This window comes from Typopeltis vanoorti, chromosome 1 (genome assembly GCF_054136105.1).
Source record: "Typopeltis vanoorti isolate ZY-2024b chromosome 1, IOZ_Tvanoo_1.0, whole genome shotgun sequence".
NCBI classification, from domain to species: Eukaryota; Metazoa; Arthropoda; class Arachnida; order Uropygi; family Thelyphonidae; genus Typopeltis; species Typopeltis vanoorti.
Window position 1 is genome coordinate 43,432,522 of NC_143549.1, and position 16,667 is coordinate 43,449,188.

Consider the following 16,667-nt stretch of genomic DNA (forward strand, 5'->3'; position numbering starts at 1 on the left):
CCACTAGGGTGAAAGATTGTAGTTTGGGTGACTGACTTTATTGCTTTTTTTATTTGACTGGTTAGGTTGTTTACAGCAAAGTCTATCTTCTCTTTAGTGTGAATAGCAGGGACTGGGCCAATGTGATCAGGAAGAATTCTGGAGAGCTTTTCCCAAGATATGAATGAGTGGGGAGGGGAGAATTGCTCTTGTGTACTGAGTTTAAGCAGAATGGGGTTTGGTCGCAAGAAAGTTCGTTTAATGTTTCCAGCTGATATTGGTATCTGATATTTTTGAGGATGACTATATCAAGTACATCTGAACTTCCAGATGAGCTGTGATGAGTGGGCTCAGTAGGTCCGGCTACAACAATAGAATTTTGTATTGAGTAATGGCTTAGAGTTCGACCTTTGTCGTTGATTGTGGAGCTATACCAGGCTGTATGTTTGGCATTAAAGTCACCAGCCATGATGATGAATAAGTCTCTGAAGCCGAGAGTGGTGTCCAAGTCAGATACCAGTAATGGAATGCTGGGTGGATTGTATACAGCATAGATTTTGATACTGCCAGCATTGTTGATATGAATTTCAATACCTGTTATCTCTAGGTTCTTGGTTTGTGGATTGGTCAGAACATTGTTCTTTGGTAGTTTTTAATGTATATGGCTGTACTTCCTCCACTGTTGGTGAGTCTATCTGTTTTGTACATAATATATTTCTGTAAATTGGGGTTAATAGCTGGCATGAGATGTGTGTCATTTACTAATATTATGTCAGGATTGTGTCTGTGAATGAACTCTTGCAATTCTAGAATTTTGTTACTCAGTCCATTTGCGTTCCATGCAGTGATCATGAGAGAGTTGGGATGGAATTTTCTTTTATTCATTATTGAGGACGTCGAAATTGAGTGGGTACCTTGTAGAAATCTTTTGGTGGAGGATGGCGAATGATTTGTCATGCAGAATGCTTGTAACATGGTAGCTAGTGAGGCAGTTAATACTGATGTTAGATTTGAGCTTATTTGTTCATGGGAAGGAACACCCTTAGCTCGTGCTGCCTCTTCATAAGTTTTGGGCATTATACAGTTTGTTTTCTTTCCTGAGTTGTCAAGCTGGAGATAATTAGGACCGGGGAGCGACCTGCACGGCTGACTTAAGCATCGCTGAAATGTGTTGGAAGGATAGTTTTCGCTGACCCTCGGTTCTTTGGGTGTGTAATGCATCCCTTGTAGTTGGCAGGGTGAGGTCCTCCACAGTTGTAGTCTAATACAGCATATAAAGGTGATGATGGAAAACCAATTTATAGTTGCTTGCGACATATTAAAAATAACAAGCACAAAAATGTCTTAAGGAATATCATGGTTAACTTGCTTTGTTGTTCATTGTTGTGTATTTATAATGTGTTCTGATCTGCTGGTTTAAATTGAGTTTGGGGATGAAAAAAGAAGCGGACATTGAGGTTTCAACATTTAAAGTAGCTAAAAAGAATTACTCTGATCGCTAATTAGAAGTAATTCTAGGAAGAACTACTTTATTTTCAATGTCATCTCAATATTTAATAGGGGGAAGAGCTGTTTCAGGAAAATTTCCATCTTTGGTTCATTGGAATGAAAGATGAAGAAGTAGCAGGTTCTGTCGATTGGCGATTCAAATGTAAATAGATGTTGGACCGCTCTTAATCTTGTTGTTGTAGGTTTAGCAGAACTGGGGAGAAAGGATGGATGAGAGTTCTGTTGAACTTGACATATGGGTAGAAGACCAATTCCCCTCTGTTGCATGCTCCACTCCCTCTATATATCTTCCTCACCAAACACAATGAACCACTACCAAAACAAATGTGATTTAAGTGCGGATCTCAAACATTTTCCCATACAAAATAGCTCAAAACCCATAAAAACAAAAAAATATCTAATCAAACAACCCTCCAACAGCAATCCCCCCCTCCCAAGAGTTTCGACGTCCACTTCACCAACATCCGTGCCCTGAATAGCAATATAAACCATGTGCACCATCACCTACAGTAATTTTAGCCAGAAGTAATATTCCTTTCAGGGCCCCAACTGGCAATCCCGACAGCCACTGTCCACCTCAAGTACCCAATCTAAACATTATGCAGCTCTTTTTTCCACAAGGGAAGCACATGTGCATTTGTCAGAACCGACATACCATGTCAGAGACTGCAAATCCTTGAATTCCTCAGTGTTGGATCTGCATTGGCTCAAAATTACTCTACCAAATTAATCTGTCCTTTTCATATGCTTTCCCTCTATAATACTCCAAAATCCGTCAACCACTCTAACCTTTTAAACTTTCTCTCTCTCTCTAAAGCTCGACTTTTGCAGTCGAAATGCGCCAGTAGTGAAGTCGTTCTTCTGGGGGAATTCAATGTCCACAACTCATTTGGCTACCCTTCTCCAGATTCACTGACCAAGCAGGCAGTGATGATGAGGTGTTTGCCACCAGCAATGACCTATATCAGACATTCAATCTTCCAAACAGAATACCTGACAACCTCCTTCAATTCGCCAACACACTTGACCTCTTCCTAACAAGTTCCCCTCCCAGGTATACTGTGGTTGTCGGTTCTACTCTTGGAAAAAAATGGTGCACAGAACAATCTTCACCAACCAGTTCACAGTCTCGTGTCCTTTGGCACTACAAGGGTACCAAATGGGATGACCTCCCTGACTTCTATTCCTCCTTCCCATGGTCCAGCTACTGCTTAATTTCTTCTGATCCAAACACTTACTCAGACCGAATAACAGAAATCATCCTCACAGGAAGAAAGGCTTTCTCCCCTTATTCCACTCCAAATTATGAGCCATCATTCAAGCCTTGGTTCTCAAGAAAGTGTGCGGATGCTGCGAAAGAAAAAAAAAAAACCTCTGCTTGCTTACTAAGAATGGCTCACGACCAAAACTCCAGCCGATCACTCTGCCTAGACTGCAACTCGCAACAGTTGTAAAAAGAAGCATCACCAAGTTCAAGCGAAACTTTGAAAGGGCCAAATGCTGAAAACTCGCATCCTGTCCAAATGGCAGTCGTTGCTTCTGGTTGCCAAGGCCATTAGGCGCAACTTCCGTCCAATCAGGTTTCCACTGCTCTCACATCCAGATTGTACTGTAGTCACCTTACCAAAAGACAAGACCAACTTACTTGTATCATCCTCCTCTTCTGATTCCGGTATTCATGACCTGGGCAAAATTGCCTCCACTCCACAAAGAATGGCTCCCTTCATGTCTTCCATAGGCTTCCGACAAAAAGAAATCCGAAGAATCCTTAATAACCTGAACACAAACAAGGCATTTGGTCATGATGGCATCCCACCCATTGTGTTAAAAATTGTGCCCCAGAAATAAAACCTGTCCTGTATCGCCTCTTCAATCTATCCTATACAACTGGCAGCTACCCAACAAAATGGAAACAGGTCCATATCCAGTCCATCCCAAATAAAGGTGGTAAAAGTCAACCAACGAATTGCTCTCACTTCTGTTCTCTCTAAAATTATAGAGAAGGTCATAAAAACCACCTCTTGAACCACCTAGAGACATACCAATTAATCATTGACCAGCAGTATGAATTCCATCACTCCCGATCTACATCTGATCTTCTTGCTTTCGTCACCCACCTCTGGACTCAGGTCAATGGGAAATTTAAAGAAACTCATGTGGTTGATCTCGACATCTCAAAGGCACAGGATCGGGATTCGCACAGAGGCCTACTTAACAAACTGACGTCCTATGATTTACCTTCTTCACTCTGCAACTGGATCGCCAACTTTCTCAATGGCGATTTCCCCATCAATGCAGGAGTACTCCAGTTGAAGAGAGTAGGTTCGTAATCTACTCTCTTCATCTTGTATATAAAAGGCCTGTCCTGAATGACTTTCAATGATATTCATAGTTTCGCCGATGACAGTCCAGGGACCTGAAATCAGATCTCATAGCGATATCCCAGTGGGGGGCAAGGACAACCTTGTAAACTTCAGTGCTACCAAACATGATCAAATGCCTCTTCTTGGGATGACCTGCATCTCTGATCTTTCCTGGCCCAACCACATTTCAACTGTAGCTTCTGAAGCTATCAAAAAACTTGGTCTATGCTTTCACACAAGACACAAGACCTTCACATCTTTATAGTTGATAACTCTGTACAGAGTCCAGATCCATCCAACAATGGAATATTGCTCCCATATTTGGGGTAGAGCACCAAAACCTTCTCTAAGATTGCTGAATTCTATCCATCAGGCTAATTAATAATCTCTCTCTCTCTCTCTCACATATACCCATTTCAATCCCTCTCTCAAAGATGTTTAGTTTCTACCTTCTACAGATACTTTCATAGACGGCGCTCTGCTGAATTGGCCACCATTATTCCTCCACTCTCCTCCAAAATCATTAAAACAAGAGCCACTGCTAACCAATACCTTTTAACAGTCCATCTTAAAACTCATCGAACCAACTTCACTGCCTCCTCTTTCATCCCATTTGCTTCTGTCCTTTGGAACAGTCTCTCCACTCTGCCTTCATCAAAGTTCACACCCTCAGCTGTTCAAGTAAAATGTGAACAGATACCTCCTTTCTTCTATTCCTCTTGCCCACAGACAGCTTCGATGTGCTGTAGGCCTTGTGGCCTTTCGTGTGGATCAGATATAAAAAAATAATAAATAAAAAAATAAATGAAAAAAAAAAAAGCTGGACAGATGAAAGTACCGTCTTGAGCGAAAAAAAAGGAAGCCGAGGATGCTATAGAAGTGATGCAGTAATATCAGAAAGGACTAAGAGGCATCTGGTCATGACCATTGAGATGAGTGTTATTAAATGTAAAGGAAAAAGTAAGGCCTTTTTTGTGAGAAAAATAAATAAACTGTGTTCTGAAAGCATGTAAGGTGCTATCGTGCCACTGACTGATGATGATGTGGAGATTAGAGTTTACGGCTCTTATTGTATCTGATCTTGACGCCTGAGTTTTTCGTAAGTACATTACGAAGGTTTGTTTCATGAGTGGAGGGTGACGATATCAGAGGTAAGTCAGCGCAAGTCGTTCATGTATACGGTGTATGGCTAAGAAGGTGGATGAAATAACACATCTATGAGGAACATCTTCATTAATCGGGAAAATCTGACCAGAGCACACCTTCACCATAATCTGCAATGAATGGTCTCAGAGACAACTGGCAATCCAATTACAAAGGTGAAAGGTAGACCATAAGTGGAAATTTGCTGCCAAATCTCTCGCTGCTGAACAATATCAAATATCTCGAAAATCTCAAAAAACAGTGGCATAGATTTCTCCAAACCATTCCATGGCGCTTGTCAAGATATAGGTAGCAAGGGGATCTGATGCTGCTGTTGCGAATCTTGACTTGCAGAATCCACACTGGTGGTAACCGATTTAGTTCATTCTAGGTGTCGTAGTTGTCTGCTGATGATTATTTTTCCATTGAAGCGTCTACCATTTGACAGTAGGGTGTCTATATCCCCCCCCCCTTTTCGATTCGACTGAATATAGAATACAGCTTGTACTCTGAGATGGATATTTGTTGAGTATAATACAATATACAGGTGATACTGTACACTGTATTATACAATGTACAATATCATTTATCGGAATTGCATCAGAAGCGGCTTTTTTTTAATTTTTTTTTTAATTCTTGTAATTTAAGGTTCTTTTAATGACTTTGGTCCACCATGGATCATGAACACATCAGGAAAGACAACAAAGTTCAGTGTGTCTTCAATGAACATCACATATTAAGCAAGCATGTTCGTAAGTTTGTTATTAAATTTGAAATTTTGATCTTGAAAATTAAATTTCCTACTCTGCTTTTAGCTCAGATGTCTCGCTGTACTAATATATATATATATATATATATATATATATATATATATATATATATATATATATATATATTTTTTTTTTTTTTTTTTTAATGTGAATCCCACCAACATAAGGTTGAAAACCTATCGTACATTAGTATCGCAGGTTTTCTAACAACTAGACGATCCAGAAATCCTGCTATAGAGAATAAACATGTGACTATCTTCAAGCTATTGCAGTCCTCCAGTTTGTGGGGGTGATGGTAGTGGTAACAAACCGAACGATAAATCTTGCGAATCACCTAAAAAACTATTTCACAAAGTTTCAGTACCCGGGTATTCCCCTTAAAATTTTAGTAACACCGGCATATCTCCCCTCACGCAAAATCAATTTTTGGGAGGCTATATAATAAAATTTATATTTGTGATATTTATATATAAATAAATATGATAAAATGTATTTATATATTTGTTTAAAATTTTCTTTACATATTTTAGTTACTGAAAAAATAATTATAGACGAGATCTGCACTTATTTGTGACAACATGGCAATTACAACAACAAAAATACTCCTAGTCACACCCAGACGTGTCTAGGTATAACTTTGACTTCTTCTCTTTTTATACTCTTCCTGTGCTATTCTGAACGGGAAAGCTGATTGAATCTAGCGCAAACTGATAGCCTGCTTAGTGTAATCTCTAGCAGTAAGTAACTTAGTCCATATTTTCATAATTCTAAAAGCGTGTAAGTGATACAACCACCTAGTGAGTTGTACCATTGTTCAGCACCTTTAATTAGCAACTATTCTATTAGTATAGGAATACAGCAAGGGACACAGGTTACATTTCCCAGTTGGAACGTAAAGCGGACAACACAGACCAAAAGCAACTGACCTTTAACGTGAAGGTCAAGGTCAGTGGACTTATTTTTCAGAACGAGCAGTAAAACTTTTATTAGGTAAGCATATTTGTCGAAGTTCTTTATGATACCCAAAGTAAGTGCATGATACCCAAAGTAAGTAGTAATTTAAGAAATGATCTTAAAAAATAATATAAAGTGTTAAAGAAATGACAGTCTACTTTACCTAGGTAGATGCAGCCTAATAAACTGAGTATACTCAGTGTAAAGCCATTATATTCACAGGTTGTGGAAATCAGCACTAGAAACACGATGAAGCTGGAAACAAACTGTCGGACCGTTAACTCAATTAAATAGGTTTACGAATAAGTCAAGAATATCTCAAAGATAAAGCAGGCTAAAAAATCAAAACACAAAAAGTATTAATTTCAAGATCACAATTAATAATGGAAGAGTTTTAATCGAATCTAAAAAATAAAAAAAAAAGAAAAGAAAGACACCGAATTATTATACGACGAAATATTCAAGGAATGCTACGCTGGTATAATACGCCAGAGGCGAATCCCAGTAAGAAAATCTTCTAAAGTTAACTGCCAATGATATTTCCAGTCAAATAATAAAATAATACGAATAATAAAACTGATACAATACATTAATAGAAAAGAGCCTATTCTCTCCGGAATCAAAGATTACATCACTCCCCCCCCCCCCCTCACACACACATTTTTCACATTCCTGTGGAAAATTTGCTATTGTGCTGACCACAAAAGTATTCCAAGTGCTTTAATTGTAGCAAGATCTATCATCGCACGCAATTAAGGTAGCCAACAGGTCTGAAAGTTTTAACAACAATGCCTACTTCATAACTTTTATGAAACAGGCATTGTTGTTTTATTTTATAGGAAAAAAAATAGGAAAATATTTTTTTTATAAACTTTCTGTAAACTTGTAAAAACTCTTTTATTACACTTTTAGTTATACTTAAATTGTTCTCTGATAATAGGAGTTTGAATATAATTATTAATATTATTATTTATCAATAAATATGTAAACTATGTACAATATGCATGTTATTTAGCTAAATAATGCATATATGCTAAAAGAAATAATAAACCAAATAACTGTGAGTCGGCCATAATACACATACTGTCCACTAAATTAGAAACTTTTATTTAATACCATGTTGGACTTCATTTAGCCCTAATTACAACACATGCAATTTGATATAGATTCCACTATTGCAACTACGTCTACAACATATCAGGCATTCGCTAGACAGTCCTTTAACTGGCTCAGATTTCACGGGAGGACTTTGCTCCCAGATTTGTTTTTCTAACATGTCTCATATATTCTCAAGGGGTTCAGATCCCAGTTTTGTGGTGGGCTGGCCAGGGAAGATGGCAGAGGTCGGTGTCGTGCTGAACTGTCCTTGAGCGATGAACAGTAGCATTGTCGTCGATGAAACAACCGTCACCTGGTGGATAAAAAAGTCAATATTCCAGGATGGACGTGATCGACAACAATGTTCAGATATTCCCTTGGAGGATACCCGACCTTCAAGAAATATAAGGGGACTATATTGCGTCATGGGGCTTCTGTCAAACCTTCTGACTATCGTTACAGAACAAGAATACCGTAACTTTTTTTTTTTTTTGGTCTCCGATTATCCAGTCACAGTATTCCTGACGCCACTATAGACGAACTTTCGGTTTTTCTTCACAAAAATCAGTAGTTCTCGTATAGGCATACGACTGCCAATACCGACACTCTTCAATTTCCTGCTCATAGTTCGGTGAGATATGGATCAGGCAACTACATACAACATTTCAGCCTTCATTAAATGCTTCGTTCAGTTGCTGCACATTGGTAGTTCTGTTTTTGTCCGTACAGCTTTCTCAGACGACAGCGATCTCCTTCCTACAGACTTTCTTAGGACCACAGTTACGCCTCTTAGACAAGCAATGTGAGTCATTTTACCACTGATCAACACCAAGGATATCTCACCTTTTGGGAAACCAATCAGCTCTGCTGTTTTCAAAATCGTAGCTCCAGTGAGACGGCCACCCACAATAAGCCGTTTATCGAACTTCGAAAGATCCTTTGTTTTCCCCATTGTGATCAACACTCTTTACGATTACTGACCAGCAGCATTTTTAAATAGTTGTCTGAAACACGTGGTGACGCACGTGACCAAACTATTTTGCATATACGCGGCGAAAGTGGCTTACGTGTATCCCCCATGAAAGTTTCTAATTCTGTGGCCGGTATATGTACTCTATTATCATTATTATTACTATTATTATTGAATAAGAAAAATTCTAATCAGATCTATCTGAACCGCAAGCTTCATCCACCCCATATATATATATATATGAAATGGGAACATAAAAGAAATACAAAAATACATTTAACTAATATTGCCATTGCTAAAACCTTGTGCAAGGATTTATGAGCCTGAACTGAAGAGACAATCCAACGAATGGCGTCATTCAAGATTCCTGGAGAAAAAACTTCGCGAGGAACCCAGCAGTTAAAGTAATAGTCTCTTAATCTTTTAAGGTGACATTCTTCATTACGGTGTCCTAAGGGTAACTTTTTCACGGACTCTCCGGTGTGTTTGTTGCACGACAATGTACGATGTCATGCATCACAATTGCTGATAGAGATGTTGGGTAGGCCACAATAGGAAGTATTGGAACATCCTCCGTATTCACCAGATATGAGTCCTTGAGACTTCGACTTGTTCTCAAAAATGAAAGACCCCTTCAGAGGTCTGCGGTATTGTGATGTGCAAGAGGTTCTTCGAGCAGTAGGTCGTACTGTCACTGATATCAACAAGAATACTCTGCTGATGGTATCCAGAGCTCCCACAACAGGTGCAGAAGATTATATTGAAGGGATGTAACTGTATAGACTTGATAAATAAACTATTTTACATTTTGTGCGCATGTTGCTCACTACTTTATTTGTATCCCTCGTAATTTAACATAAATCATAAATAGGAGAAACACTGAATTTGTATTAATACAATAATCATACTACATCGGTAATAATATCTATGGCTTTCTGGTCAGATGCAAAATATTTCTAATAGATTGAAAAATAAAAGAGTTGCAATACTCGTGATCAACCCAGAAGTTGACGAGATCTTGGATTTTTCTGTACTAGGATTCGGTACTTAATGAAATTTTATATTTTAGAATAAAATATTTTTTGCCAACGTTAACAAAATTTTCCACAGAGATATGAACTATGATTTAATAAAATTAAAAAAAAAATGATACTTCATCTACTGTAAAGAGAACCTCACTTGCTGGATAAAGAATTTTGAATTTCATACAGTCAAGTACCAGAAAATTTTGCAAACAAAAATGATACTGGAGTCTAATATAAAGTATAGCAACGCCACCTGCTGGAAGATGAAGGAGAAAAAATTTATGAAAAATCACAATTAAACCGATATATGTTTAGTTAAACTTACTTAGTTCAGAATAATTAGGACGCTCTAAATAGTCAGAGGCATCAATGTGAAAGCATATTTTAGGTCATTTTCCCCCCTGAAATAGGTACATGCAAAGAGTGTCAAGGTCGGATATAGTTAGAATTGATGATAATGGCACAACAAAGGATCATAAAGTTCGATAAATTACAATTGATCACATGACTGTGATGCAACCGGATATTACATCCTACTTCACATTTGCTCCTACGTTCAACCCCCCCCTCTCTCTCTCTCTCTCTCACACACACACACACACAAACACACACACACACACACATTAATACTCTCGGAATTTCATTGAACTTTCTTTAGGAAAAATTCAAAATTAATACACTTTACAACCCTAAACAATGCACATAATATGACTCATGAAATCAAACCATACCGGATCATGTGAAAAATAATGAGAATAATAACCTACTCGTGGCGACAAATGTTTACAGGTGTTCTGTCATGGGTTAGCACTTGTGACCCAAACCAAATACTGTAGGCTAGTCGCCAACTGCTCATATATTATAGTCAAAATGCAAACTGTTGTAATACAGATTCTAATTCGTATATTATAGGTTCGTTGTTCTAGTATTGTATATTATAGAGATATTTAACAGAAATAGAACCATAAAATTTGAATTTGATTTATATCCAATAAACCACAGCTTATTGGAGGCCTGAATACATTCCGATAACATCTATGACCACTATTGAATTCTAACTAGCATTGTACTGGTTGGATACATACACCAACCCGCACAGCATATATACTTGGTCTGTTAAAATATAAGGAGCAAAATTGTACATTGCTATACTATGACTAATCTCTGAAAATTTATTGTCGTATTAGGCAGATATAATTAATGCATAGTGTTAAGTTAAGTGGTAGTTAAGAGAGACGGGAGTTTGAGAAAGTTAAAATTGTTAATTATTTCACAATATTAAGTTAATATGCAATTTTATGTTTGTGTCAGATGAGTTGATCTCCAAACGAGGTAGAGTATTAGTATAAATAGTGATGACATATTTTTTGTATGTTTTATGAAGTCGTTTGAAAAAGTACACATAGTGATCGTGAGATAGTAGTTTCCTGCTGAATAAATCATTTGTATAAATAGGATATATGCCTCTTTGCCAAAATATCAAGGCACCAAATAACTGATTTATTAAGTCATTTCAGGAGGAGCGATTTCGTTCCTGCACTGTGATTCAAAATGTATAAACACATTAGCGCAAAACATCATCACTATTATTTAAAGTTATTTATGTCAGTTAGTAGCATATAGAGAAGGTTTTCATAATAATAATAAGCGATATCTTTATCTTCTGTGATTAAATGTTGTCGAAGAAATAAAGATTATTAAAGAATATATGATTAATCAGTACTCATATTAACTTTATGAAAGATTGAATCAATAAAAAATATCTAAAACTTGCTACGAGCACTTTATCATTGATACTGATGAGAATTTTTTTTTATTTAATATATTTAAGAAATATATTTTATTATATTTAATTTTTACTAATTTTTCTTCCATTTATACTATTTTAATTACGGAACCGATGAGAAATAGGAATTTTCGACCAATCTCATTGTAAGAAACACGAATCTTTAAGCTTTTTTTTTTAATGGAATTTTTAATTAAAACACTGTAGTGCCAGGTATACTGTTTCACTGTCATTTTAGTATATTTGTTTGCTTGAGAATAAAAATCTGAAAAGGTAGTGCATTTTTGTGAATTCATCATACGAAACGTTAACATATCCTAGACCTATATAGCACATTATTACCGTGGTTAGCTAACGATTGCATAATCTGCGAGCCCTGCTCTACCTAACACGGTAATTCTTTGTGTGTTAATTCATCCACGCTTAACGACAAGTCATATGATAGTGTTTCTACTTCTCAATGATTTTTTTAAGCTGACAACGTCATTCTTCATCACAGCAAATATATTAAAACTAATGCGAAATATTCGGCTGTTATCTGAGATTTTCCTCATATTTACTAGAAAGACAATAAAGTCTTTTTTTTTTAATAGAACAACCTATATTCGCATAACAGTACAAATATATGCAAGGAGTGAGAGAAACATATAATTTACATATTTCGCAGTGTTACTATTGCGTACAGGAAGTGCATTTCATCGGATTTTCTATTAAAACAAACCGGATATTGTGCCATGCTTTCTTTCAAATATATTCAAATACAGTCAACGTATTAACAATAATATAGTTAATAATTCCAGGAACTGTTTACGCAGCAGAATGCATAATTTCCCAGCAAATAATATTATACATACTCTTATCGGAGCATTCTTGGATGAAGTAAGATGAAGACACGAAACGATATCTGATAATTAAAAATATATATATTATTCAATATTACAAATAATTGATGTTCTTATGAAGCAGTCAAGTTTAATAGATGGTGTAGTAATCTGATTGCCATTAAAGGAGTTCTTTGAAGTCTGACTGTGATAGATAAATAAACGACGATTTGTTCCTAAATTTAAAACAATCTGATTGCACGAAAGAATTTGAAAGCGAACTTTTGTATGCAACTGTCAGTAATATGTTACCTAATACATAACACCTAATACCACAAGGATGAAAAATAGTTGACATATATTTTATAGATCCTTATAAGGACTGGCTTAAAGGGGCGAAGCAAGAATGCTTTTCATATTCCCCGTTATCTGTAGAGGACAGTGTAGGGATAAGGTGTTATTGAGCAAGTAAAGCTCTGATCATGGCAGGAGGGTAACAGCAATAGCCGAGCCTCAGTTAGAACTTCATTGGCTACAGCATTGCCATCCATTACCCTCCAAGGGTATTGGGTTGAATCACAAATCCTGGCTATCTCTATATTTTATAGAATTTATCACGAAAGACTATTACAATTTTATTTATTAAAAATAAAAAGGTGTTTTAATACATTTTAAATAAACTCTAAAAATACTTATTTTTAAAGAATTTTTAATTTATTGATAAATATAATTAATTTAATAAATAATTATTTATTATACTTTAGAAAAAATATTAAAATATAAGGAGGTACGTTCTTATTTTATTCAATATGATCATGTATATAGCTTTCAAAATAGAATTGAAACAATTCATTACGGTCCCTATATTGTATATTGTAGTTGGTTTGTAGTTTCTAAAGAGCAACTTACAGTAAAATAACAAACAACAAAATAACAAATATAATTTCTCCAAATGTGTTTGTTGATCCTTTTATATGAAACATTAAATAACGTTATCATTATCATTGTACATGATGTTATGACAATCCATTAAAATTTAAATGCAATCGATAATTTTCTATAAACGTGTTTCCTCAAAGTGATTTATTGTGTCAGATTTCCAATGTAGTTAGCTCTTACATTTAGTTCTAAAATATTTTTTGGCAAGTTTGACTCTCTCGTAACAGGATCGCAGTCTTCCTCTGGGTATTTTATTGCTTTTGCTTTTTTTGGCTTTTAAGTTAACAACAAATCAGACGTGAAAATATATTCATTGGAGTAATGAGCTTATTTGCTCTTATGTTTCCTCATACAACCACAAGATGGCATCACATGAACTTCATGTACTTGTACACCATCAGCTACATGATAGCGGGTTAACTAGAAACCTGATTATATACTTAGCATGGGCAATATAATCCTAGTTTTTAATTTTACAGGCATCACATTTCTCAGTTCATCACACGTTCAAGCCAGTGCCGGATTTACGTATAAGATAAAAAAGCTACAGCTTAGTGGCTCGCAATCTGCCAGGGCCTCAAATAGAAAAACAGAAAATATAAAAATTGATAAAATCACTCAAATGAAGTCAGACATATCACGATGATAATTTCTAAATAATTTTAAATGTACAAAATATAACAAAAGAAGTTTTTTCCCTCTCAAAAACGTATTAATTAAAATTTTTATCTTTAATACCTAAATAATTTTAATTAATTTTTAAAATCATTATTTAGAAAATGTTTGTAATCTTTTATTTTCTAGCATTTACTTCTGCTGTTTCATTTCCAACCATACAATGAAGCGAACATTTGTAAGCGGATACCAGAAAATAAAAAGAAAGCAGCAGCTTGAAGACGAATTCAAAAAAAAGCAACAAAACTTGATATATATATATATATATATATATATATATATATATATATATATATATATATATATATACATATATATATATATATACATATATATATATATATATATATACATATATATATATATATATATATACACACCGCAGCAACGAAAGATGATCCACAGACCCAGGGAGAGCAGCCAATTCCAAAACAACAGCCTATTGTCTCTGAGATCATAGAGTCTGGAATTTCAGATGGAAATATTGTAACTGATCCCAGTGTGAGCGTTGCTGCTGTTGGAAAACCGACATCTACAGTTGAAACAAAAAAAATTCACGAAACTCAGTGATATTGGTCAATGGGGTGCCATCACACAGGATGAACTCTCATACTGGATCTTAAAAGGTCCATCCGAGTATCAGCACTGGAACGGTCCATTTGAAAACTCTAAGCGTTCATTCAAATATTAGGTTAGATATTGTTCAAAAGGTCTTTTTCAGAATAGGAAGGTTAATGGTGAAATATACGATCAGGAATGGCTTGTGTACTCACCAACAACAGGTTGTATTTATCGCTTTGTCTGCAAACTGTTTTCGACATCAGCTGCACCACTAGCTTCTGATGGATTTTCTGACTGGCGAAATCCCATTGCAATTCAAAGTCATGAACACTCTGAAGATCATAGAAGAGCTTTGCTTACATACTTGACAAGAAAACGTGGTCAAACCTTAGACTATGAACTAGCAAAACAAATAATTTGCTTACATACTTGTAGCAAAACAAATAAAAGAAGAACAGCTTTATTGGAAGAATGTGCTTGAGCGTGTTGTTGCAGTGATATGCACATTAGCAGAACGTGGTCTGGCTTTTAGGGGAGATAATGAAACTTTTGAATCGCGAAATAATGGCAACTACCTTGGTTTGTTAGAATTGATTGCTAAGTTTGATCCATTTCTTTCCAATCACATAAAACAACATGGAGACAGAGGATCTGGATCTCCTTCATATTTGTCAAAGACAGTATGTGATGAATTGATCCAGCTTATGTCTAATAAAGTAAGAAAATCAATTTTGGATGATCTGAGAAAGGCAGGTTACTTCAGTTAGTCTGTGGACTCTACGCCAGATCTTTCCCATGTGGATCAACTAACTGTTATAATAAGGTATGTATCACCTGGTGATGGTTTACCTGTTGAACGTTTTCTGACTTTCCTAGAGTTGGGAAATCACAGTGGTGAATGTATGGCAGGTATAGTGGTGGATTATCTAAGTTAGGACTGCAAAGTTGATTTCAGCAAATGCCGAGGACAGTCATATGATAATGCAGCGAATATGGCTGGCAAATACAAGGGAATGCAACAAAAAATCCTTGAGTTAAACAAGCCTGCTATATATATTCCGTGTGCAGGTCATTCACTAAATCTTGTCGGCCGTGCTGCTGTAGATTGCTGTTTAGATGCAGTAAACTTTTTTGCTGTTGTTCAAGAAATATACACTTTCTTTTCATCTTCTACAAAGAGGTGGTCTGTGATGTTATCTTTCTTGAAAACAGATTCAGATACCAGAGTACTAAAAAGATGTCTGACACTAGGTGGGAAGCAAATGTCAAAGCAGTGTCTGCCATAAATGTGAGTTATAAGCCCATCATAGAAGATCTAAGTCACATTTTTGATGATAAGAATGAAAAGGGAGCTACAAGACTAGAAGCTGGTACTCTTCTGGAAAAAAGGGAGGAACTAGAGTTTGTTTTTATGCTACATTTATGGAATAAATTGCTTCCAGAGTTTCACAAAACCAGTATGGCTCTCCAAGATCCAAAGATTGCACTTACCACATGTGCAATTCTGTACAAATCACTTTCTCACTATGTTAAAAACATTCAAGAAAATGTTGAAGAAGAAGTTAAATCTAGATCGCCTGCTGTAGAATATAAGTCTACAGTAAAAAGAAAGAGGATGAGAAACAAACAAGCCAATGATGGAGCTGCACCTGATGTTAATGAACAGCTTTCTCCAAGAGACAAATTTCGAGTGAAATCTTTCATTCATATGATAGACATTCTTGAGGCAAATTTAACGAGAAAAGCAACATTCTACAATTATGTTGCAAATAAATTTTCATTTTTAGTTGATTTAGAAGTTTCAGAGGTACAGCTACGAAAATCAGTAGATACGTTAATAAAAGAGTATCCACACGATGTTGATATTAATCTCACGCGTGAACTGAGGCACTTCCATGAGTATGTCAAGCAGAATTATCCTGAAAAAGAACATTTTCAACACAAAGATTTGTATCAAATCATCTTTCAAGACAAGATTGAGTTAGCTTTCCCTAATGTGGAAGCAATATTACGACTATTCCTGTGTTTAATGGTAACAAATTGTTCAGGAGAAAGATCATTTTCTTTCTCTTGA

The 16,667-nt window shown here is 35.9% G+C and overlaps 1 protein-coding gene across 1 annotated transcript; it reads left to right on the forward strand.

Annotated features, from left to right (window-relative positions):
* Nucleotides 1–15,830: 15,830 nt before the first annotated feature.
* Nucleotides 15,831–16,667, forward strand: LOC150109931 (uncharacterized). Its single transcript, XM_090399568.1, has one exon. It carries the CDS (start codon nucleotides 15,831–15,833, stop codon nucleotides 16,665–16,667), a length of 837 nt encoding a protein of 278 aa, XP_090255694.1.

What these genes read in the sequence shown, in the direction of transcription:
- LOC150109931 (XM_090399568.1), top strand. Translation starts at nt 15,831, where the DNA reads ATGTCTGACACTAGGTGGGAAGCAAATGTCAAAGCAGTGTCTGCCATA.